This window comes from Lissotriton helveticus, chromosome 12 (genome assembly GCF_964261635.1).
Source record: "Lissotriton helveticus chromosome 12, aLisHel1.1, whole genome shotgun sequence".
NCBI lineage: Eukaryota > Metazoa > Chordata > Amphibia > Caudata > Salamandridae > Lissotriton > Lissotriton helveticus.
Window position 1 is genome coordinate 566,132,813 of NC_136073.1, and position 24,733 is coordinate 566,157,545.

The following is a 24,733-nucleotide window of genomic DNA, read 5'->3' on the forward strand; positions in this document are numbered from 1 at the left end:
TCCTATGCCATGTACTGCCTTATATGCAATACAGAGGGCCTTAAATTTTATGCGGCTCTCAACTCTCAGCCAGTGGAGCTGACGAATGCCAAGAATGGTGGATTTGCGGCGAGGGATGTTTAGGAGGATCCTGGCAGCCGCATTCTGGATGGATTGCAGCTTAGTTATGACACGCTTCTGGGTGTGAAAAAAGAGAGCGTTCCCGTAATCTATTTTAGAGAAGACTAAGGTGGAGACCAGAGTCTTCCCAGCTGAGGGGGGGAGATAAGGCAGTAATTTCTTTATTTTTTTCAAAATAAAGAATGATGACGAGACAACCTTGTTAGTGTGAAGGTCAAAAGCCAGCTTGCTGTCAAAAATCACTCCCAGATTTCTGGCTTTTTCCACTGGGACAGGTGGAAGGCCGAGCTTTTCCGGCCACCAACTAGAGGACCATTCAGGGGAGAGTTTTCCGAAGGTCATAATCTCGGTCTTGTCCGAGTTGAGCCTAAGACAATTCGAGGTCATCCAGGTACTGACCTCAAGCATAGCTCTCTGGAAGTTGGCTGCCACAGCGAGGCCATCCCTGTGGATACCCAGGACCAGCTGGGTATCATCTGCGTAAGATGTGAGCCGTACCCCATAGGCCTTTATTACCCTCGCTAAGTCCGCTACATAGATGTTGAATAGCATAGGACTTAGCGAGGAGCCTTGTGGGACTCCACAGGGGAGTGCAGAGATAGGTGAATAAAAATCTCCCAGCCTCACTGTCTGGGTACAGTTTGCCAGGAAAGATGAAATGAGATCCCTGGCCAAACCGTTTATCCCCAGGGCTGTGACACGGTCGACTAGAGTGACATGGTCGACCGTGTCAAAGGCCGCTGACAAATCCAAAAGGATCAGGACAGCCGCCCCTCCCTGATCCATGATCGCCCTGATCTCATCAGAGGCCTTTATCAAGGCGGTCTCTGTTCCATGCCCTTTCCTAAAACCAAATTGCGTTTCGTCGAGAAGTTGGTGAGTCTCGACGAACTCTGAAAGCTGTCTATTCATCAGGAATTCGCATACTTTGGCAGGAAAGGGCAGACACGCAATGGGCCTATAACTGGCGACAGCTGTAGGGTCTAGAGAAGGCTTTTTTAAAAGGGGTTTTATAACAGCCTTCTTCCATATACTGGGAAATTGGCCTGTCTGAAATGCGGAGTTGCAGATCTCCATGAGGGGGCGTGAGATCACTTCTGTGAGTTTTGACATCACAGAAGGAGGGCACGGGTCAAAGGGGAGCCTGATTTGATGAAGGAAATGAGTTTAGTAACATCATCATGTGAGGCAAGTGAAAAACATGAAAAGAAATCACGATTGTGATGGGAAAGTACTTCTTCCACAGTACCGCCTCTGTGTTCAGTTTTGGTATCCCCTTCAAATGAGGCATATATATCTGCCACCTTTGTGGTAAAGAAAGTGGATAGTTCATTGCAAAAGGTCTGTGAAGGCTCGACTCCAGGGCCAGAGGGGGGGGTGGACAGAGTCGTAACAACAGAGAACAACTCTCTGGCAGAGTTGGGAGCGGTCTCAATTTGCGCCGGAAAAAAAACCGTTTTTCGAGCCATAACCGCCTTTTTATAAATCATGAGGGCATCTTTATAAATTTGTCTAGCTATAGGGCAGTAGGCTTTCCTCCATCGCCTTTCTAGATTCCTACAATGTTGGGGATGAAGTTCTAAGATCTTCATTATACCAGGCAGCCGAAGGAGATGCTCTGTTAGGTCTCGTGAGTTTTTCTGGGGCCACTAAATCGGCGGCACTACGAATCCAGTCCTGGAAATCTGAGGCTGATAGTACAGGAGTATTTCCTTCCTGAGGACAGGAAAAGGCCAGGGAATCTAGCATCTGAGGGATGTCTGCATTTTTCCAAGCACGAGTCCCCACCCTAGTTCGGGGCCTGGGAAGTGAAGGGTATGCGGTCCTTATATCTAGCTGGAATATAATAGCTCTGTGGTCTGACCACGTAATGGGAATAATGTCCAGCACAGAAATGTCAGGATCATTAGTGAACAGACCATCAAGGGTGTGTCCAGCTTGATGTGTAATGCCCTTAACTAATTGGTGCAATCCTAGGTTAGAAAGGTCGGAAATGAGTTGAATAGTGTCAGAGTTGCCCTGCTCTTCCAAATGAAAGTTATAATCTCCTAGTATCGTGTATTTTTCTGAACCTATAACGTTATCATTCAGGTCAGAAAAAGTGGAGAGAAAAGGGTTACGGGGGCCAGGGGGGCGGTATAGTATTATACCCTTTAGAGCTTGCTTCGGGCTGATGCTAATAGCAAAGGCAGCTGATTCACAATTGGCAGAGTTTATAGGGTCGAGTGTGGTGCGATATTTGTCCTTGAAAATAATTGCAAGGCCACCACCTCTTCCTATAGGCCTGTCGTGTCTGGCGACGCTGTATCCATCCGGGGTAGCGTCGCAGAAATCCGGCCCTGACCCGGCATCTGCCCAGGTCTCAGTGGCAAATAATAGATCCAGATCATGAGCAAGAATAAACTCATTAATCTGGAAACTATGACATGGGAGTGAGCGCGTATTAATGAGTGCAGCTCGACAGCCATGCAGAGAAGTGGTATCCGGAGCATGTTGTGGGACATAATTAGGGTCTAAATGGGCTAGTAAATAAGACGGGGGGAACTGATAGCTACAACCTGGACACGAGGGGGGGCGAGTGCCCATCACAGTGGTAAGAGAGGCAGTAGTGCAATCCTGATGTGTCTTACCAGGATTCAGCTCTTTTAAATAATGTGAAGAGTACAACAATCGGGGACCAGGGATTATGGCCCTGGGCCGTTTCCGGCCGCTGACGGGCGCAGACGGGCTTGGCTTTGGCGCGGCTTCGGCGCGCGCGCGCTGCGCCAGCCCGCTGCGCCGTCTGGTCATAATGCTAATTTATGGGCCGTGAGGAGGGCGGGAGGCCAGCGCGACTAGAGCGCAGCCCCAGCCCACACCCAAGATGGCGCCCGCCGCCGCCTTCAATCAACAAAAGCGGCAAGGAGAGGCGAAAAGAAAGCTTGGTAGCGTGAGTAGGTGTCAGTGTGCCTCAAGTACAATTCCCGTTATACTGAGAAGATAAAATAATACCCCCAGCTAGAGTATTTCAACACAGCATATAAAATCCTTTAAAAACGAAGTTCAACAGTTTTTAAGTGCAGCAATACGATAAAACTGATTTCAAGTAGCTCGCAGCCCTAGTGCTCACACAGGGAGAGCTTCAGAGGCAGCGAGCGTCGCTAATACAGCAAGCTAAATAGTCTGGGAGGGCGGGAGGCCAGCGCGACTAGAGCGCAGCCCCAGCCCACACCCAAGATGGCGCCCGCCGCCGCCTTCAATCAACAAAAGCGGCAAGGAGAGGCGAAAAGAAAGCTTGGTAGCGTGAGTAGGTGTCAGTGTGCCTCAAGTACAATTCCCGTTATACTGAGAAGATAAAATAATACCCCCAGCTAGAGTATTTCAACACAACATATAAAATCCTTTAAAAACGAAGTTCAACAGTTTTTAAGTGCAGCAATACGATAAAACTGATTTCAAGTAGCTCGCAGCCCTAGTGCTCACACAGGGAGAGCTTCAGAGGTAGTCTCATCAAACGAGTGGGGACCAGGATTAATAGTGTTGGAGCACGAGCAAGGATGAAGGCATGATCAAGATATACATATGGGAGCTATATTGGTGGCCGGGATTACACAATCGAGCAGGGTTATTGGTTAAGGACTGCAGCAAACATCAGGCAAGGGACAAAGGGCACAAAACGAAGGTTTATCCTTTACAGTACCCATGGAAAATCAAGGCAAACCATGGAACACAATGGTAACCATCACCAGTTTATGTACTTATTGTAATTTTGTATTTACGATCATAGGTTATTATCCACAATGGGTATTTACAATGATAGATAATCACCCAAAATGTGTAGAAGATGAGGTGGTTAGGTAGGAATTACCCCTCACGATATGATTTTTAAAAACAGAATGTTACCACAGATAAGGTTACCCTGAACAGCCACTGTAAGCTAATCAAGTAAAACATAGTCTCTGGGGAAATGAGACACACTAAAGAGAAAGGGATTGTCCGATTGAGGATGAACCACTCATACGTCATGATTGACATCTGCACAAATTTATTCAGCAAAATAGGCAATGTACAATATTGCCGTGCAAGACGACAGAATGCCCCCCTCTATTTACAGCGTGCATCAGGCGCTAACCCGTCCCCAGTATGCATGACCTCTTACCTCTTTCTGCATACATTGCTTGAAAGGAGAATGCATTTGACAGAAGACGAAACTCACGTTGAAGGTTCGTATCGTTCTTGTGAGAAAGAATGTGAACGGACATTGGAAGAGATACAAAAAATTAAAACTTCCAGACGCGGACCTTGTCGTTTGTAAATGCTTGCTTAATAATGCTAAGCATGGAAATGAGGCTGGGTATATCAGAACAAGCTGTATATAAAATGGGCACAGAAATGAAATGCAAAATGGCAGTAAAATATATCAACATAGCTTCTGCTATTAAGGGAATTTAAAGCAACTTTCAGGCAATACCACCGAATATTGAGCTGAAAACACAAGCAATACCATCGAATATTGAGCTCAAAACACAGACAGCCATAATATAAACCCAGGACCAATGGTCTTATAGACAGAACTATTATACTAGTCAAAGGTAGTCTACAACTAGCTAATGTTTGGCGAATGATAGAATAAATTAAATGTGCCTCAGAACAACCAAACATTCAGTACTGCAGAGCAACCCTACATTTAGTAATCGACATAGCCCTTCATAATTAATAATGGGTAAGAAGTCTTAAGAAAAGTTGCCCCTAAATATGGACATGGAGTATAGTAAGACTGATATAAAAAAATCATATTAGGTGTGGAAAGAGAGGGAACAGGAGGACAAACTCGACAAAATATTAGATGCAAAGATGTTGAAAATGAAAAAGGCTGGTGAGATGCTGAGGATTCAAATTTGAAAAGAGTTCAGAAAGCTACATCTGCATTTTCCGAACTCATGAAAGCAGCCACAATGGGTAGGAACACAGTAACAATTGAAGATAGTTAAGTGTCAAATAAGAGTAGGTTGGTGAAGGTGAATGAGTAAACTAATTACGTGAATACAAGGAAGAAGAAAAGAAACAATCAAATGATGATATTTATTTTGGAAAAGGCATGCAGAATTTCAGAATAGGCAATCAAGGAAGAAGAATGAGTCTAAGAAGTTTGAAATTTGGAAAATATGTCCTGGAACTTCGCTGAACCTAGCCCATCTTTAACTTTACCACATTTGAATTGGATATTGTGTCTTATTCGAATATATATAGATATAAAATGATGCTAAACACCATCATACATATATGCAATATAATCTAATGTAAAGGGACGATGAGTATTGTATGATGTTTGCTTTTATCAACATAAAGTAAAACATTGATGGATGTAATAAGTCACTTACCAAATCAGGTCATCATCTCAAATGGTTCTGACAGGCCAGTAACTACCTCAGTAACGCAGCCAGAAAACATTCCAGGACCTGGAGATCATCGCTTGGTGCATCTGGTAGGAGACGGCTATAGCTATAATTTTCAGGCCGAGTTCTCCTCGGTAGCTGATGCTGAGTGGGACTGGAGCAGGAGTCCCTACTGGTCCTGGAGCTTTGGCCTGACCCACAGGCTCATGCTGGATGTCACTCCAAGGATAGCATACTTGATACACATCTTTAGATTCCCACTGCAGTGCTCTTCTCCACTAAAACTGCTGGTGGGTTGATGGCTTGGAATAGGTGGAAGCCACACTCCACCCTCATGGTGGACATAAGAGTTAAATCCCACGAGGCTACACTTTAACTTAATTCACTAAAAAGCTCTAGCTAGTCAGCTTGGAAGCTCTGTGGTCTTTTCCTCCTGGTAACAGGAAGTGCCACTCCCACTAGACACTATAATGTTTTAGATCCTGCCTGGCACATGTTTGATAAGTCTGGTTTGTTTACCCTTCATCCTTTCACATTATACATGCATAGGTTCTGGCGATTTTGCTAGCCTGGCGGCTGTCATCCTTATACATCTGTAAGTTGTCATGCAAATAGTGTGCTAATGTGTGTTCAGCCACACCTTCTGTGCTATGATCAACACAGCCAGTGTGTGCCATAATGAGCAGGGCACAACCTGGTACATGCCGGGATGAGACAGTGTGGTAGAAACCATGCTATAATCAAGCTCTTAATGTGCCTTTAAGTCAGAAGGCCACTTGTGATCGTTTCAGACAGATATTGTAAAAGTTAGTATACCAGCAACCCAGCCCCATCAGACAGTATGCCAGTAATAATGTACTGTCACTCTGTTCTTGTACCAGTACATATGCCTTCATTAGTCAGTCGCGGTGCCCGCAAATTGGTCTCTTCAGCATTGAATGGCAGATGACTGGCGAGTGCAAACTGATTTTCTTTTCTTTTTTTCTAGAGATAAATAGAGATATCAAAATAACTTGTTTTTTCAATCAATGTTTGTTAATTCAGTTAAATGGAATAACAGGAATCTAATTGTGAGTCATGGCCTGAAAGGGGAAAACAATTGCATGCAGTGTTCAAGTGTAGTATGTTGCATGGCTCAAGGTGTCCTTTCAAAAAGAATCCCACAATCTGGTCTGGGGCTGCGTCAAAACTGGTGCAGGATGGCAAGATGTAGCTGAGGGCTGGTTTGGAGGCAGCTGGTTAGGAGTTAGCGGGTTTTTGCATAACAGGGTGACCTCAGATTTAACCTTGCTTAGCAGGAACTGTGACGCTTACAAAAAGTATGCATCAAAAGTCAGAAAATAGTGTACTGTCAGGTAATGCATCCAGAGGCAATCGAACCATGAAATAGTACAAATGAACTTAGAGTTACAAAACAAATGTAGATACATTTGAAGATATGCTGCCTGTAGGAATGAAACTCCATGCATATTACAAATACTTAAAATAGGGTATGTGGTAGATATGAGCCTCGTATTTCAGCACATTAACTTAACCTTTTGGATGATATTTGACAAAAAGAAACATGAAAGGCTGCTGAAAGATGACAGCTCTCAGGTAAGTTTCAGAAGAACAGATGGAGGGAGAAGGAATTGCATGCCCGGTGGAGCTTTACAATCTTCATTGGGATGATAATGGCCAAATAGGTCCTAGCTCTTGATACGAGTTTTGGGAGGTGATCGTATTTCATAGTCACTGGCAGGCGATAGGGGGAACCATCATGGTCCCTAGAACTTGGTGTCAACGAATGCCCAATCTCAATCTCTCTGAAAGCACTCTGCTTTTGGTGGGTCCCTAAAAGTTTGGCTAGGCCTTTGAAGTATGGTGTAATTCCACTTCCATACTCCAGTTAAATAACAGTTGCAAAATATATATGGTGCCTGGTAATGTGATCTGGGTGCTTAGTTACAGGGTAGGTTGGCCATGCAAGTTCTACCAAAAATCGTCCTAAAGCCCATCCAACGGTATCGCAGCCAAACAAGGTGATGTCTGGTGTTTTAAATAGGCGCAGCCTCAGAGGTTCTGCTTAATGAGACACTGAAGATCATCAGGACGTGTGTGGGGGCCTCCTCCAGAGCCAACAGCAGTTCAATAAGAAGACTTGTGAAAGCTACAGGACTTATTCTCTTCTTGCCATAGGCTTGATGGAGAACAGAGATGTAGTGTCCCTCAGGTCACACGTTTGACACACCAGGGTCTTAGGCTCTAATCCTAATTCCACACCTAACCTAACCAGGTGCAAGCTAGGTTAATGCAAGCTAAATAACTATTAAACCAGAGTCCCTTCTCTGAAGCTGTGCGTGCATTCCTTTTGCCTTTTTGACTCGGGTTGGTTCCCATGCTTTCTTGGTTGTACAGAACCAGCAGGGCTAGTGTCTTCATTGTGCAGGGGAAGCTCGTGCCTGGCATACATCTGGACATTGCATGTCAGTGCTTTCAGCAGATTCTTCAAGCTTGGTCAGTGGGCACAGCAATAGGGTTCTGTTCCTGGCACACACTCGCTCAGCTGTCATAGTGCATCTTCTAATGAGGTCTGAAGTATTATTAACTACTGACTTTGCGGTACAGTTTAAGGGGAACTGGCAGGAAGTCATTGGTCCAACATGTAAATGTACATGTATTTATATAGCGCAAATCACCGACACGGTATCTAAGCGCTTGCTTAGGGAACCCGTCCTGGTATTCCCCTTTGAGATACCCCGGCAGGGTGTCCACAAGGTGAAAGCCAGGCATCCCGCCGCGAGGGGCCGTAGTGGAGCTTAAGCAAGCTATTGCCCAGAGTCGCAGTGTGTGACCCCGTGAGTCGAGTAGGCACCGCAACGAGAATTATCGAGTCCGTGGAATTTTTTGAGCCCGAGACCCGCCGAGGCGGGGAATCGAACCCTGGTCCACGGCCGATCTCAGCTTCCGGGACTGCCGCCTCTAACCACTGAGCCACGCTTCTCCATGATAGCAAACCAGGGGAGAGGTTTAGTAAATCGGGTTGCCATTAAGTATTTCATGCTCGAGGTGTGGTACAGAAAGAATGACAGTGGACAGAGCTGATTGAAACTGTATTCCACGTCCCATGCCAGCAATGTAGTAAACCTCAAGGCGATTTCCAACAGACAGCACCAGCAGCTGCTGCCTGAAGAGTGCTATTTCCAAAGGGATAGAGCCTTGTGTAGGCAGTTTGCATTTTGTGCACATACCGATAGTATTTTTGTAGGGATCCAATCATGGTATTCATGGGCCCATAAACAGTAATCTAACCCATTACAAGCTGGACCACGAGGGCCCATGTAGGAGTGCGGAATTAGCGGGTATTCAGTAACTCCGGCTCCTATTCTCCAGGTATTTCTTAATTTTGACCCACACTTTCACGTGGAGTTTTGACTGCTTCTAGCAGTTACAAACTTTGGGAGAATGTAAACAGATCATAATTCTCATGGGAGCAGCAACTGATCTTACCATCCCCACTGGAATGAAGTGGCCACTAGTAATGCTTACCTCAGTGTGCAAGTCAATGGTGACTAACGTTCTGGTAATTAGTATCCAAGTGAGACCAAGTTCATATTTTCTGTAACCAGTTAAGGTGCCAATTGCTCTCAAGGTTATTCAATAGGACAAATGTAGTGGTGGATCGGCACCCATTGTAGCATCCCCTTAGTTTACCTCTTTTTTGGGCCAAAATCTCAGAAGTTGCTGGGCACAGTTGAAATTTCTAGCAGCCTGAGTATTCACAGGACTGGGGGCAGCCACTGTGGCCTAAGGCTTCACCAGTTCCCAGTGTGAAATATAATTTTGTGTTATAGATGCTTTCTGGAACATCAGGGCTAGAGCGATGGTTGAAATAGTTCTGGAATCAGGATGACCATCTCCAGTCTACAAAACCAGACGCCACACTAGGGGGTGAAGGTTCAGAATCTCAATGTCCTACTGTGTCCGGCACAAGCAGAAAGAGGCATCTAAACTATATGGAATGGGTTGGACATGATGCAGACCCACCAATGATAAAGCCTGAGATGGATATGCAGATCCACAATACAGGAAGTGTCTGTATCTTTGTTTCTCTGGCCACATTATCTCGGGGAAACGGCTGCCCTGATCCTCCTCGACCTCTCAGCAGCATTTGACACCGTGTCCCACCACACCCTTATCAAGAGACTCCTCCACATCAGAATTCAAGGAGACTCCATCAGATGGATCGCCTCCTTTCTCACCGGAAGAACCCAGAGAATCCGCCTTCCTCCTTACATCTCCAAACACATGAGCATCTTCTGCGGCGTCCCTCACGGCTCATTCCTCAGCCCCACCCTTTTCAACACCTACATGGCTGACATCATCAAAACCCACTGACTTAACATTATTTTCTACACCGACTACACCCAGCTCATCCTCTCTCTATCAGAAGAACCCCCCACTACAATAGCCAACTTCCACAGATGTATGACTAATATTGCCGATTGGATGAAAGACAACTGGCTAAAACTCAACACCGACAAAATGGAAGTACTAATCTTTGGTAACAACACCTCACAATGGAACAACTCCTGGTGCCCTTACCCACACCAACAGACTGTGCCCGCAATCTCTGCATCATACTGGACAGAAAGCTCACCATTAAAAACCAGATCAACACAGTCTCCTCCGCCTGCTTCCTCGCTCTTCGCATGCTCTGCAACATCTTCGAATGGCTCCCGATCAACACCAGACTTACCATCACCAAACCCTAGTCGCCAACTGGCTGGACTACGGAATTGCACTCTATGCAGCAATCACCTAGCTCCTCCTGAAGAGACTACAGATCGTACAGAACTCTGCCTCCAGGCTTATCCTAGACCTCTTTAAATAGGTTCCCACATCACCCACCCCCACCTCAGGAAGCTCCACTGGCTTCCCTTTCAGAAGAGATCCACGTCTACAAAGCCAAGAACCAGCATATGTCAACCACCGTCTGAACTTCCACCAACCCTCCAGACTCCTGCACTCCTCCTCTATTCACCTCTCTCACACCCCATGCATACCCTGAAGCCACAGTGGAGGTCGCTCCTTCTCCCTCATGGCCAGGGCCTGGAACGACTTCCCTCTACACCTCCAGACCTCATCCTCGCTGCTAAAATTCAGAAAAGGACTCAAGAACTGGCTGTTAGACTGAGCCTCGGTAGTAAGTTACCTCAGCGCCTGGAGACCCTTGAGGGTGATTAGCCGTATTTTACAAGTCTTGATTGATTGATTTATTCTTCTTTGAAGGGTCAGAGCACAAGGCATTTCAGGAGTTCAGGTTTGAAACCAGCCGGAGAGAAGGCTACCATCAGCAATAGTTCAGCTCCTGGTAATGCATTTGCTACTCACCGAAGGGCATTCTCGTTGTCCGTACAAGGTACAAGGTGACTGTCAGCCTGAGTGGGCCAATATTTATCTTCCTATGGTGCTACATCAGAGTACCTGAGCCAACCAGAGATCACCCTTTTTCTAACTGAAAGTTTTCTCTCCCAATTGGGCTGAAGTGCACCTTTGTCCTTTATACCCATTTTTCATGAGAACAGGAGCAGGAGTCCAAGGTCAGACCAGTTTAAGCTAGTCAAGGTATTTTGTGAATACAAATAAGACAGAGCCCATCTGAAGTCCACTTTCACGGATGCTCATAGGTGACAGTCAGCATCACAGCAAGAAGGACAAGGAAAAGTTTCACTCTAGAATGGTAAATTTACTGTGAATAAAGGACAGACATGGGAAACTTCCACAACCCCCCAGTTACTAGTAGTTTCATACAAAGGCCCCAAACACAGGGAAGTGCTGACTGTCTTGACCACCAAGATCAAGTGACAGTTAGCTAGGAGACTGCTGTCTTCTGAGCCAATTGACACAGCATATCAAAGGAATGCCGCCAATCACACCCACATAACACATGCTATTCACACCTCTCACAGTTAAGATAGACTAGGGATCCCAGTTATGGGAGACTAGATGTGCCTTTACAGGGGCGCAGGTAAAAAGCTCTGTGCCTATGGACATGCTGTGGCCACTGCATCACTTCATAGCCTAGGAAGGTTGTTCTTTAGCCACCGTCACTCATGTTAAAGTTTCACCTTTGGGGAACCGTTAGGTCTTCCGATGAACAGACGTATATTTCCAGTGTACTTCCAGATGTTTAGTTCATCAGAGGAAAAAGAAGGCAAACCAAAAATTGGCAGGGTTGTACAGATTTTGCAAGCGATGCAAAGGACGTACGTCCAAGCCCATCTGTACACTACAAAATGGGGAGACTGATGACAATGAAGAGTAGGCCAATTTTACCTACATCCTTGGAACAAGGGTCTACCGACCATCTTGAAATATTCAGTTCAGCCCCGCTTACCTAGTATAGTTCACTCTCCTGAAGTCTGTGTCTGTATTACACATCCTCAGAGCTACTGGTACCCTTGGTATCGGTAACTCCAGTGGTGTGAATGTAATGGGCCCTTCCCGGTGCCACTTATCATGAGGGCATGAGTCTCATGGCACCCTGAAACGATACCATTGACTTTACTTTTGTGTGGGAGCCGTGTTGTTTTGGTAGTGTATGTTTTTTGCAACATGCATTCTTGCCATTTGTCAAACTTTGGAAATCAGCATTAGGCCCATTGTCCGTACTTAAAGCCAGATATCATTGAAACAGAATGTCAGTCGTATTACAGCAAGATTGCTACATTGACATTATTTTTGTGTGGCACCTTTGTTCCTTTGATTAACACTTTGTAATTGATATAATAAAGAGAAACTAGAGTCCCATGACCACCGTTGATTTTAGCGTGGCCCTGTAGGAAAGCATCAGTGATATGAGCAATATTATAGTAAAGCAAGCACCTTGCGCTTAAAATCTGTATAGATGTCTAGGCTGTATCTTGGGCCCAGAGTGTGCTAGCACCTCTGCTTTTAAACACATATCATATTTCTAGACCCTTTGATATTTACTAGTAAATAAAAGTCCTAGTCTTCTTTCATGTTTTTGTGCTGATTGGACGTTTTGCTCATTGACCGTTAGTTACTGTCATGCTTTATTTATAATATGTATCACCTCCAAATGTAAGTGTTGACTGCTTGACTTAACTATCTCTGGGAAAAAGAGTAAATGGCTTTTGGATTTGGATTGCAAACGTATCAAACTGTAGGATCTCAATGGTAATCGACTACACCTACGTTTGTTGCTATTCAGTAATTAGTGACTGCCCAAGTCCCAGGCCTGGGTATGCTTTATGTTTCACCTTTCTCTAGGAGAGTCTGGTGCTCTACTAGAAGCAACAACACAAAAGCTGATCCACCAGCAGAAATACATATTTGAAAGGATTGCAGGTAGCACAGAAAGTTTAAACTGATTTAGGGGAACAGAATATGTGTTGAGACTTTTACTAAATTAGTGGTACTAGAATATTGTCGGGCATAAATATTGTGTCCACTATGCAACAGGCACAGTGAGATTTTATTCTCAGAAATGTTCACTGGCAATCCACGAGGGCCAGATCCAGTTGGAGATTAACCTGCCAATGTTGCATATGTCAGACTCCTCATTCGATACCCATTTTAGGAGGACCCTGTGACCTATTTTAATGATCCAGCGGTATGATAAAATCAGTCTGACATTGATCTGATTCTTTTTCAGAACATTATCCACAGCTCTGCCTCCCTCGGAGATGAGATGGCCCATCACCTGTATGTTCTGCAGTCATTGAGTTTGAACGTCATGGAGACCCGGATGAGGACTTCAATGGACCCATACAGCCAGGTGTGTCTCTGCTCAGGAAGAATTGCACACATGAAGTTAGTGGATAGGAAGATTCTTGCATGGTAATCATAGCATGCATGGCTCTTGTTGATGTTTGAGTATTTACAGATCTTCAGAAATGAAATTCTCAATTCTACTACAGCATAAATTCCATATAGATCTGTGTCATAGGTCCATGTCAGCTTTTAGCTTGGGGAATCATAGTCCAGTTAATGTGAATTTATTTAGGGCCACATGCTGTACACAACATTGCACCATCTGATATGTTTTTTATTCCTGCATTTTATAATTGAATCTGCTGAAACAAAATCAGTTTGAGGGGAGAATGATTGTCACGTTTTGCTCACTGTCCTGAAATAAGTAATGTGCTGGCAGAATGCTAAAGCAAAGCTGCTTGTGCAACATTGCTTTATAGAGGCCAGAATCAGTTTGTAAGCAGATCAAAGTTTCCTTAAGGGAACAGGAGAACACGGGCTTTATAGAGAGCATTACACACTTTGTTTTTCCTTTCACCACGGATCCCTGCTAAGCTTGCCACAAAGGAGTATCACATGAACTAAGCGCATAGTGTGTAGAGGGGTAGGCTCACCCCATGCTAGGGATTAGTTTATGATGTGCTAGAAATCAGGTCACATGCAAGGAATGTTTTCATACTAAAGACTAGCCATTTGTTTTCTAACCCAGTATCTCCAGGTAGGTCACCAATGCCCCATGCGCTATTGAAAGTTAATGTCTCAAAAACAGTATTTCTTGCAATGCATATGCACAAGCAGAGTCATCAGAAAATAACATATCCTTATCCTTGTGTAAATGTGCAATATCCAGAGGCCGAGGATAATTAAATTTTCTGTTTTAAATATGTCATGACATGTTGTCATAAATGACCTGCCTGACCTCTCATTTTCTTCCTCTAAATTCATTTAAACTTGCTTTTATTCTGCCAAAAATGTATTTTTACTGTGATGACTTGAATAAGATGCATCGGATCTTGTATACTTATCTTGAGGATGTCATCGTGTAGGGTGGTGACAGGAGGCCTGTGGCTTTGGAGCAATGCACTCCCTGTGTTTTGATGAAGCAGGACTAGCTATTACTCTTGACTGCTGTCATGGAACCCTACTGTTGTTCCCTGGTGCACTCACAGCAAACTAAGTATAAAAGATCTACAGTGGCAAATTCCATGGAGAGAAGTAGTGGGAGCATAGACAGGATATGAAGGGAGTTCCAGTCCACTGGCACATCTTCAGGACTCAGTGCAGCTTCTTAGAAAGCTCCAATCCAATGAAGATGTAACATGCACTTACAGTTCTACATTGGCATTACGAAAGATGTTGTGCTAGCAGTGCTTTGGTTTTGACTCTCAGATACTTTACAGATAGCATAGGGTCAATAGGAGTATTAGCTGTCAACCTGTGACGTATATGTGACCAGGTAGTCACATTCTGTTTCAGATTAATTGTGTTTAACATAGTGCTGTTGGCTGCACTTTTGCTGTTTCTAGTGCTCTGAATAATGTGTTATTTTCGCTTCATTTAATGGTACTCCGGTTACTGAATCAAATTTGTGACCTGCTGGTCACTGCTTTCTCAGCGGTGAGTGATTATATGACTCTGCCATCTTCCCACCTAAGTTCTGACTCCATTCCACCAACGTGAATTACGCCCACATGGACTGGAGGTGCAAGAGTCTTTGCAGTGGTCCTGAGATGCCACACCATCACCCTGTTTGCTGCCCTGCCTGATTGCCAGGCAGATAGGCCCCTGCACTGGAAGCCGTGCAGCTGGTGAAAGGCTGAAGCAAGCAGAAGATTCAGAAATGGGTCTGGTAGATGGGTGAGAAAGAAAGGATAGCAGGAGAAGGAGGAAGGAGAGATGAAGGAAGGAGAAGAGACAAAGAAGAAAGGAGCAGAAGAAAGAAGAGATAGATTAAGAAAGTATAATGAAATTATCAGTAAAATAGCGAGCTTAACACGAGGAAGAGCATGTAAGAGTTTAGAGAGGAAGAGATGGGCTGTAAGAATAAATATGCTGGAGAACGCGGCGGGGCATTAAAAAAAGAATAGTGTTTAATTTGTGCTGGTGGTGGGCACCAGCATTAAGTTTGGAGGCCAGGATTTATTTTCTGTCATCAGACTGACTCAGAGCAAGAAAGAAACCGTTAAGAAACCAGTAAGTCTCGCCACTATAATGAGAGTAGGAAGATATTGGTTTCGCCTATGCTTGTAAAGCATTATTTTGAACAAGAAAAAGAAAAATGCATTTCATAAACCTGGAGGAAAGGTTTCTTGTAGTATCTCAAAACTGTATTCTGAATTCATTCTTTTTAATTTTCATAAATGACATGGTTTATTTTCACAGGAATTTAACAGTAATATAGACGTTTAAAAGAATGCCTGCCAAGGCAAAATTTACTTACCACAGAACTGAAACCTGCTCCAACCATTTGGTCCTCTACAGTAGTACAGGGAGCAGTTTTACTGGCTTGTAGTAGCAGAAACATCTGCTTTTCAATCATTCTGATAACTCCTTCTGCCTCAAACAACATCTGAGTGCAGAAGCCAGTCCTCTTCTTTTGTCATAAAACCCTTTACTGTGTTAAAGCCTGAGCATTTGTGCAATAGGTGGAATGCAGGAGATAAAAAATAAGTTAACGTCTGCATTTCTAATCATACCCTGTCAACAATGAATCTGTTGCTGTGATTTTAGAGACACTCTGCGAGGGGTGGAAAGTAACACAGAGCGTGGAGGCGTATTTGAGAGAGCAGGAAAACATATGAACTCTCATGGAGTTTCCTAAATATGAGGAGGGAAAGGATACAGGTCCGCGATTCAATAAGAAGCAAGCAAATGAGAGTGACAATAACCCCAACTAGGGGTAAGCAAAGGGCGGACTCTAAGCCCACTGTAAGTGCTTGGTATGGTCCAGCTAAAAGCTGTGTCATAGGTGAGACCTACATAGGGAGAAAGAAGGAGGAAGGAGGAAGGGAAACATACAAAATAGTAGTGGTGGAAGGAAAGGTGTGAATGAATAGGAAGCTAGGTAGATAGCAATATATACAAACAGTATATCGATCAAAGCGAGAATTAGAAGTGTGAGAGGAAGGGTTAATAGCAAAGGAGGAGATAACTAGAACTGAGAGAAGCAAATACGAATTGCCTTGGACACCGTCAAATGCATAGAGGAACAGCAAATACTGACAGCTTCGTAAGAGACAGATAAGCATGCCAATGAAACACAATGACTGGCAGCAGCACCATCTATAACATCAATTCATTATCACTGCACTGTGGAGGGCCATAACTGTCTCGAGCCCTTTTCACTCATTCACTCCCAGGCGAAAGTGTGATAGTACAATAATTACTTGTAAACACATTGGTAATGAATCTAAATGCTGTTCAATAAAGGGATAGAAAAATTTATGAATGAAACACTTAATTTCAATAGAAGATCATCCTATCTTAGCCACATTTCGTAGGTTTTTATAGTTAGATTTTTACTACTATGATCCCATATATGGAGACTAGATCACTGTGTCATGGTAGGCGTCTCTGTGGTTTTTAGGTCTCGCTAGACGAAAGCAAAAGCGAAGCTTTTGCTGTCTATGCGAGACAACTTATGTAGTTACTTTTGGGGGAATGTGGACAGCAGACTGTCACGAGCTTTTTCTGGCCGAGATTGTACCTCGTGGGCGCGCACGGCGCCGTGCCCAGCGAGGCTCCGCCCACATGGTTACCAGAGCTGCTGGTTGAACTCCGCCTCACCCATGCGGGCAGCCGGTTCTCTGGTAGTACTCCGCACGGACAGGTAATGGAGACCTGCAACGGTCCCTTGTGCGTCCCTACGACCCCCCCCCCGCACGTCCCGGGAGCTTTCTAGTAATACCCGCCGGCAGCGCGGTCTCTCACCCTCCTGCACAGCTCGGGGACAAAGAGGCAGCCTCTCACCTGCTCCTAATCGTACTTCTCGTCATCGGCGTGACAGACATGGCCATCGCCCGGCGGAGCCTCCTTCCCGGAGAGGCGGCAGGCCCCTCCCACCGAGGACTGCCTCATGAATAACATGCACCCGCGCGTACCAGGAAGAGGTTGAGCTCGGCTCTTAACCAATGGCAGCCGGCCCAGCTCGCCGCGGCTCCACGCAAAGGCCTGCCGCCCACCGGTGCCCCGGCACAGGCAGCGATGACACGGGGCGCGTGCGGCGCTGTTTACACCGGGGGCTCCACCCGGCACGGAGCGGAAACGGAATGCACAGGGCGCTCGTGCCAGCTGTCACACCCCTCCCTCCATGCGGAAACCTTTTATACCACACATATCGAGTTCATTGTTATATGTGGTGCCGGTCCCACGCACCGTGTTGAGGGCGAATTTCTCTTTGCGAACTCCTCCCCTCTAGATATGATATTCCACCCCTGGGGGCGAGTAGGCTCATGTGTGGATTCATAAAGCATTTCCAAGGCGTTTAACCGGGGTAAGCACTCGTAGCTGCACCTTTGTACAACGCATTTCATGACTGGGACGGCGCGGGCGCTCTGTGGTGCATGTTCCTAGCAGGAAGCGCGAGCGCTGTGTGCAGGAGCCAAGTTGAGTTCACGTAGGGTGCATTTCATTCGAGTGCGCATGGAGGTTCCTGGCATGAATACTGATCCGAGCCCTGCCAAGCGTTTCCTATTCTTTCCATTCCGTGGCTTTCTGCTTCCACTACACCTGACAAAAACGGCGCTTCCTTTTTTCTTTTTATTCAGGCATATATTTAATTATGGAGTCTCATAGAGCTTTCTACCACTCCGGGTTGTGTAATTATTGCCTTCTAGTCTCCATCGAGCGTAATCTTTTTCCGGCGCCCTCCTCAAAAATCTTTATTTCCGACACACTCTCGTGGTATGCCACTGTCGGTTTCTTTCCACAATTCTTTTCTCACTCTTATACTTTCAGGTCGAGTATACAGTCGTCGCACATGCGCTGCGAATCACACTGTATTCAGTATAAGTTTGGCCACGGCCACCACTATTAATTGGTTCCTTCCTATGCCTTTCCAAATGCTTTTTTAGGTGTGGTGAAGGGTGCCATATGTCCCTCCTTTGGGCGTGTTTGTCACGCCCATAGCAACAGACCCTCTTACTTGGGTCATTTCACCTCTGGCTAGGTCAGAGTTTCCATAGTAAAGTCATTTATAGTTTTCTTAATAAGTTTGGCGCCATTCAACAAAACTCCACCAAAACGTTTTTTAAAAACTTTTTTTAAGTTCCTCACTTTGGGTTATTCTTGGCAAGTTTCGTGCTGAACTGTTAAGTAGTGGCAAAAAAATACACTGAACATAATCTTCACAAAAGTTATTTACAAAAGTTTAAGCTATTGCCATTATAAATTACAATGACTTTTATTTAAGTATTAATTATTAAAAAAAATGAAAAGCCATTGTTATTTGTAAGTCACGTAAATACTACACATATTGCATTATAAATGCTATAGGTGTCACATTTGCAAAAGTTGTAACTATTGGCATTGTAAATGACAAAGCTATTAATTTAGCTATTTTCAAAACCAACACATAAATAAAAAATTTGTCATTTACAATACCAATAGCTCAAACTTTCCTAATGCGAGACCTATTGCATTGCAAATGCTTGTTAGTTTAGAGGTTTTCAATGGTATGTGTTGAGGGTGACCGTTTAATGATAAGCTATATATGTGTCTGCACTGTAAATGCCAAATGTCCTTTTTCACTAACTTGCATGGGTACACTACTCATACATGTATGAAAATTATATACAAATCAGAATCTTCTGTAAGGCTTGAATGCATGCAAGCTAAATCAGAGAGAAATGAAAATCAAACAGACTGGGAGAAATCAAGGAAACAGAATGTTCGAGGCATATGTGGCTGTAGTTACACATTCTTTGCATACTCCTGCCGTCTAGTGTTGGGTCCGGATGTGTATAAATGCATAGACTTCATTGTTAGATTGTTTTCTTTTGTCATCGGATTCGGACGTGTATTACTGCTCTCCGGTTCAAGACCATTTTGGACTCCTTTGGATCATGATTCACCCTTACCCTCACTGATATTGTTATCAAATGCGAAAGGACACCGTTCTGTTTCTGCCGGAGATGCCCCACTAAGTACCTGCTGACGACCTACACCAGTTCTGCAACCTGTGCTTGTCTCCCGACCACATGAAAGAGGAATGTGAGGCCGGCTGATAGTGTCGGTAGAAGACAACTTTACGAAACAGAAGGGCATGTAGCACGGTGATGCAGCGGAGAGATATAAACAATATGCCCAACATCTTCGTACACCAGGATGTCGAGTGGAGGAGCTCCACAAGGCCTCTGAATGCGAAGATGAGGTTTTTTTCTGTTGAAGACTCCAACTACAATGTAGAAATCAACCTCCAGATGCAGGACCTTCCACCAGGCCAGTGTACTGTGAATACTGACGTCCCCGTCCTGCCACTAAGAAAACATTCAACTCCGACTGAACATAAGGCTCCTGATCCACCACTGCCAGCAGGCCATGGTCAGCACCGAAAATCCGAGTTGGATGCCCCTCCCTCGGGTTCAGCACCAGAACTCCATCCAAAGCCCACCACTTCGGTACCTAGCTGACCAGCATCATCTTCAGCACCGACCCCTTCGGCCATAGAACACAAATCCATCTCGGCTCTGAATATTTCTAGACTGGCACCAAGATCTGACTCTGGTCCTTCAGTGGAAGCAATTCTCCACAAGATGCAGGAAAAACTTGATGCCCGCCAGAGGCAAATCCAAATACAGCCTCACTCTGGGCGTATTCTGTCCAAGACCGTGGTTCCTGCACTACCTCCATCCAAGTGCCAACTCCACTTCGAGAGGCTATTAATCTGCTCGTCGAACCAAAAAGAAGACTGACAAGGCCACCAGTCTCTTGCACCCGCCTACACCATCTTCTCCACCTCCGCCACCATCACCCTTTATTCCCTGCATCCACCACCTTCACCATTCTCCCCCTCATCCTACGTGTGATCCATTAGGCATCACTCCTCAGGGGTTCTCACATTCATTTCCAGGTGGGAATGGGACAGGGGATTATCACTCCGAGGGTCGATAAAAAAAAAAAACTAAGCCTTATCCTCTGACCCTATATACCAGAGGGCACATTCCACCTGACTCTCTTGTCTCCCAACACCCGTAAGAGGGCTAATTCCCAGGCTGCCAGAGATGCTCCACCTCCTGATAAGGAGAGTACATTTATTGATGCCTCTGGCAAAAGAGTAGCAGCGCAGTCCGCCAATCACTGACATATTGCTAACACCATGGGGTTTTTGTCCAGATACGATTGTGCTCACTTGGACGAAATTGACGAGCTCCTCCAGCTCATCCCAGAGAAGCACAAAAAGAGAGGACAAGAGCTTGTAGCTGAGAGAAACCTTATTTCTAATACCTCCATTAGGCACGCCCTTGATTCTGAAGGCACTGCTGCCAGGGGCATTTACACTAGCGTTTTGTTGCATCGCCATGTCTGGCTGCACATATCTGGCTTTAAGCCAGAGGTTCAACAACGCCTGTTAAATGTCCCCTTTGATAAGGAATAACTTTTTGACCCACAAGTTGACCAGGATCTTGAGAACATGAAAAAGAACACAAAAGTTGCAAAGTCCATGGGTACTTTACAAACACCACGTCCCTGTGGCTCCTTTTATCACTCCTCCTTCAGGGTGGGCTCAAAAACAACATCTTCTATGCCAGTTCCTCATACCACCGAGGTCGGAGTCACCACTCCTCTCCCAAAGGCTATCACCGGGGAAAAAACTCAAAGGGTAGAGGCAGAGATGCTTCCACATGTGGTGCTTCACCCAACACAAAGCAGTGACTCTATTCTCCTTCCCCCAATCCTTTGGGGGATGATTGCAACAGTTCCTCCCCACTTGCCGATCCATAACATAGGATCAGTGGGTGTTGGACATTATCCAACATGGTTATTGTCTGAAGGTCATCACCATACCTCCAAACATTCCACCTCACACTCACAGGTTCTCTCTGGAACACCAAACATTACTCAAACAGGGAGATCAAGCTCTTCTACTCAGAGGAGCCATACAACCCATTCCTCTTCAACATCAAGGGTCAGGGGTATAATCCTTGTACTTCCTAATCCTCAAAAAGGAAGGATCTTTGTGGCCAATCTTAGATCTGCGGCCCTTAAATTATTACATCCTGTCAGAGCATTTCCATATGGTCCCTCTCCAAGAAATGATCCCACTTCTAAGCGAGGTGACTTTGTCAGCCGTAGACTTACAGGACACATGATATCACGTTCAAATATATTCGGCACATCGCAAATACTTAAGATTTGTGATAGCAAACAAACATTACCAGTTCAAAGTTCTCCCATTTGGAGTGACTACTGCACCTCGAGTATTCACCAAATGCCTAGCAGTAGTTTTAGCATGTTTTCGTAGACAAAATATCCATGTCTTCCCATATCTCGACGACTGGCTTATCTGTGCCAACAACACACTCAAACTGCTATAGACCTGCTTCATCAGTTAGGTTTCACATTAATTTCCAAAAATCTCATCTTTTTTTTTTTTTTAAATAATTTTTATTGAATAATTAAAACAGTACCTTAGTTACAAGATAGCACAAGGAAAAGATGTAACATGGTAATAAGAGAAATATAACAGGAAATATATAGCCTTATGCAAAAAATATAACAGGAAATATACAGCCTCATGCTCAAAAATCTCATCTCCAGCCTGTACAGATTCAACCGTATCTGGGGGCTATCCTAAACACACAGGTGGGATTAGCCTATCCCAATACAGCAATATTCGAACATTTCAAACTCTAATACCACAGTTCCAAGCCAATCAACAATAGACATAAAGCACCATCATGCACCTACTGGCGATGATGGCATCATGCATTGCCATAGTCCCCCTAGCTCGGTTACACATGTGCCCGCTGCAAGAATGTCTAGCACAACAATGGTCTCAGTCACAAAGGTCAGTTTGAGGACCTAGTGTTGATAGACAACCACACTCATCACTCTCTGCAGTGGTGGAATACAAACAACCTGTTAAAAGGACTGCCTTTCCTCGACCCTGTTACCCACATCATCTGGACAGCGGATGCATCAGTGACTAGCTGTGGTGCTCCCTTTCCAAATCTCACAATCCAGGTTTTCTGGGACACCAAACACTGGGGTCTCCACTTCAACTACCTAGAGCTTCAAACTGTTCACCTAGCGTTACTACCTCACCTGATCAACAAGGTTGTCTTAGTCCAGATAGATAATATGACAACCATGTACTATGTATGAGAGAGATTGAGAGGTTTTTGCACAAGATGGTAATCTCTAGAGCATGGTCCTGCCCTTGTCCTCTTGCACCTGTCATCCTACACATAAACATCTCCTGCCTCCCCTCTGGAACCTAGATATGCCTGGTGGCTGGGGGAAGTTGCCAATCATGTCCTGGGCCTAAGGCTAGGAAGCCTAAAAAACGCCTTGTGCTGGACCTGTGGAGAAAATGATATCTGCCTGCTGAGAGAAGAGTTGGTCTGCGTCCTCTAGGTGGAGTGACAAGATCTGCAAAGAAGGGCTTATGCCCAGCTGACTAGAATGCCCTCACTGTCTCGGAAGCTATGGGTACATGTGCTCACCATTGTCCCTCGTCTACTGAATTAGGAAAACCTGTTTTCATCCCCTGATCTGAAGACTCTACTCACCAGCTGATGGAGGTAGCTCTGATTCCAGAGATGTTGGAATTATCTGCTACCGTTATCAGTAAGTTTGTCAGACAAAAGTACAGTTTTTATATGATGACCACAGAAAAAGTATATTTTAGGTGAAGTTTTTTAAACGGTTACAAGCAGTCATGACCAGTAGTCATTTTTAAATAATTTCTACACAAGGTAGATGCTAATCAGTAAGGATTCTACTTATACAGTCAGCAATGTATGCTTTAGAAATTGGGTTACCTCCACCAAAGGCTTCCTTATATATCAGTGCTTCCAACCCCCATATATTTTTAGAAAATCACCTTTTTGTAATATCAGCACCCTTGCTGTGTGTGGGATCCTAGTTTGGTAAAATGAAAATTGTAGTTTATTTTCTGCCCAATGATTTTTCCCAAATAAGGATAAATAATGACATATTCAATCGAGGAAGAGTGAATCATCCATTAAAAGATTTGTTTAATATAGCTATAGGACATCATCTCGATTTCGGGTAACGTTACTTTTAAAGTATTAACCCTATTACATTCTTGCAGATGTCCTAGTTGTCTTTGTAAGACCACCAGCTTCGTACAAAGAATAATCAAATCATCGGCATATGCAAGATGGCTGACCCTGGTATCACCCAACTTTGGAGACAGGCCTTCAGGTTGCTGTAGGTAATCTGGCACATCAGCCATGCAGGGAAACAATAATAGGGTGTAAGAACACACCCCTGATTCAACCAGTGGCAGTGATAAATTAATAGGGTAATGGGCTCTTCCATCTTCCAACTTAACTTGTACCTATGGTGTAATGGCAGACTAACGTGCAGATCACCTAACATAGACACCACTGAGAAAGACCTATTAAAATATTTGCAGTGTGGGTGTTTTTTTGCTTTGATGGTGGGTTCTTTGGACTTTACAGGGTCATTGGAGCTCGAATTCTAAGCATTCCATAAGCACACTGTTGTCCACTTTTATGGCAAAGGATTCGTAGGGCAGAATATATCATATATAACTATAGTAACATTTTAGCTTTCTGTGCTGTTTGTTTCTCCTATTGACTAATCTAGATAACTCAAACTCTTCAAGTTCTCTGTTTAGCATAACTTTGACCTGCCAGCATTTGCAAATTAGACCCATGGTGTCGTGTTGCCCCATAGGAAGGCTGTTATTGTGGATTAAAGGTTACCAAAGAATGTGGGCGGGAGCACAAAGCGATAATTCTGTGGCACATACAGATTTTTTTATTTTTTTTTAATAACAAATTTTATTGATTTTCAAGGTACCAAATGGGAAAGCCCAGCGAGCATCGAAGCATGTAGAGATACAATATACAATTGCAAGGCACCTAATAATATCCCCAGTGGTGTCTGCAAAACAGCAGACCCAAAACCCCCTCCCCCAACTACGCACCACACATAATTTACACAACATTATACGAACGTTGTGCAATCTTGCTCCGTTACCTCTGCACAACTCAATTACCCTATATCGGTGAATTGCTCACCACCAGCCTATCAATAGGGTCTCGGGGAACCACCGGCGCCAGGAGAGACAGGTCAATGCCACGGTACGTGGTCCATCTGGCCCAGATCTTCTTGTGTTTTTGCGGACATCCCCTAGCCTCAAATACTGCGACTTCAGCAGACAGGCACCTATCCATTGCTTTTTTCCAGGTGCCTATACTGGGTGGGGAACTAGCCTTCCAGTGTTGTGCAATGTCCCGTTTAGCTAGTGCAAACCCCAGAAACAA

The 24,733-nt window shown here is 44.6% G+C and overlaps 1 protein-coding gene across 4 annotated transcripts in view; it reads left to right on the forward strand.

The window, feature by feature from the left end:
- ELMO3 (engulfment and cell motility 3) overlaps positions 1 to 24,733 on the forward strand; it is a 300,338-nt gene that overhangs the window by 174,590 nt on the left and 101,015 nt on the right. For all 4 annotated transcript variants that reach the window (XM_078668416.1, XM_078668415.1, XM_078668418.1 and 1 more), the window contains one exon: positions 13,156 to 13,278. In XM_078668416.1, the coding sequence (XP_078524542.1) occupies positions 13,156 to 13,278 (123 nt within the window). The remainder of the gene's footprint in view (positions 1 to 13,155; positions 13,279 to 24,733) is intronic.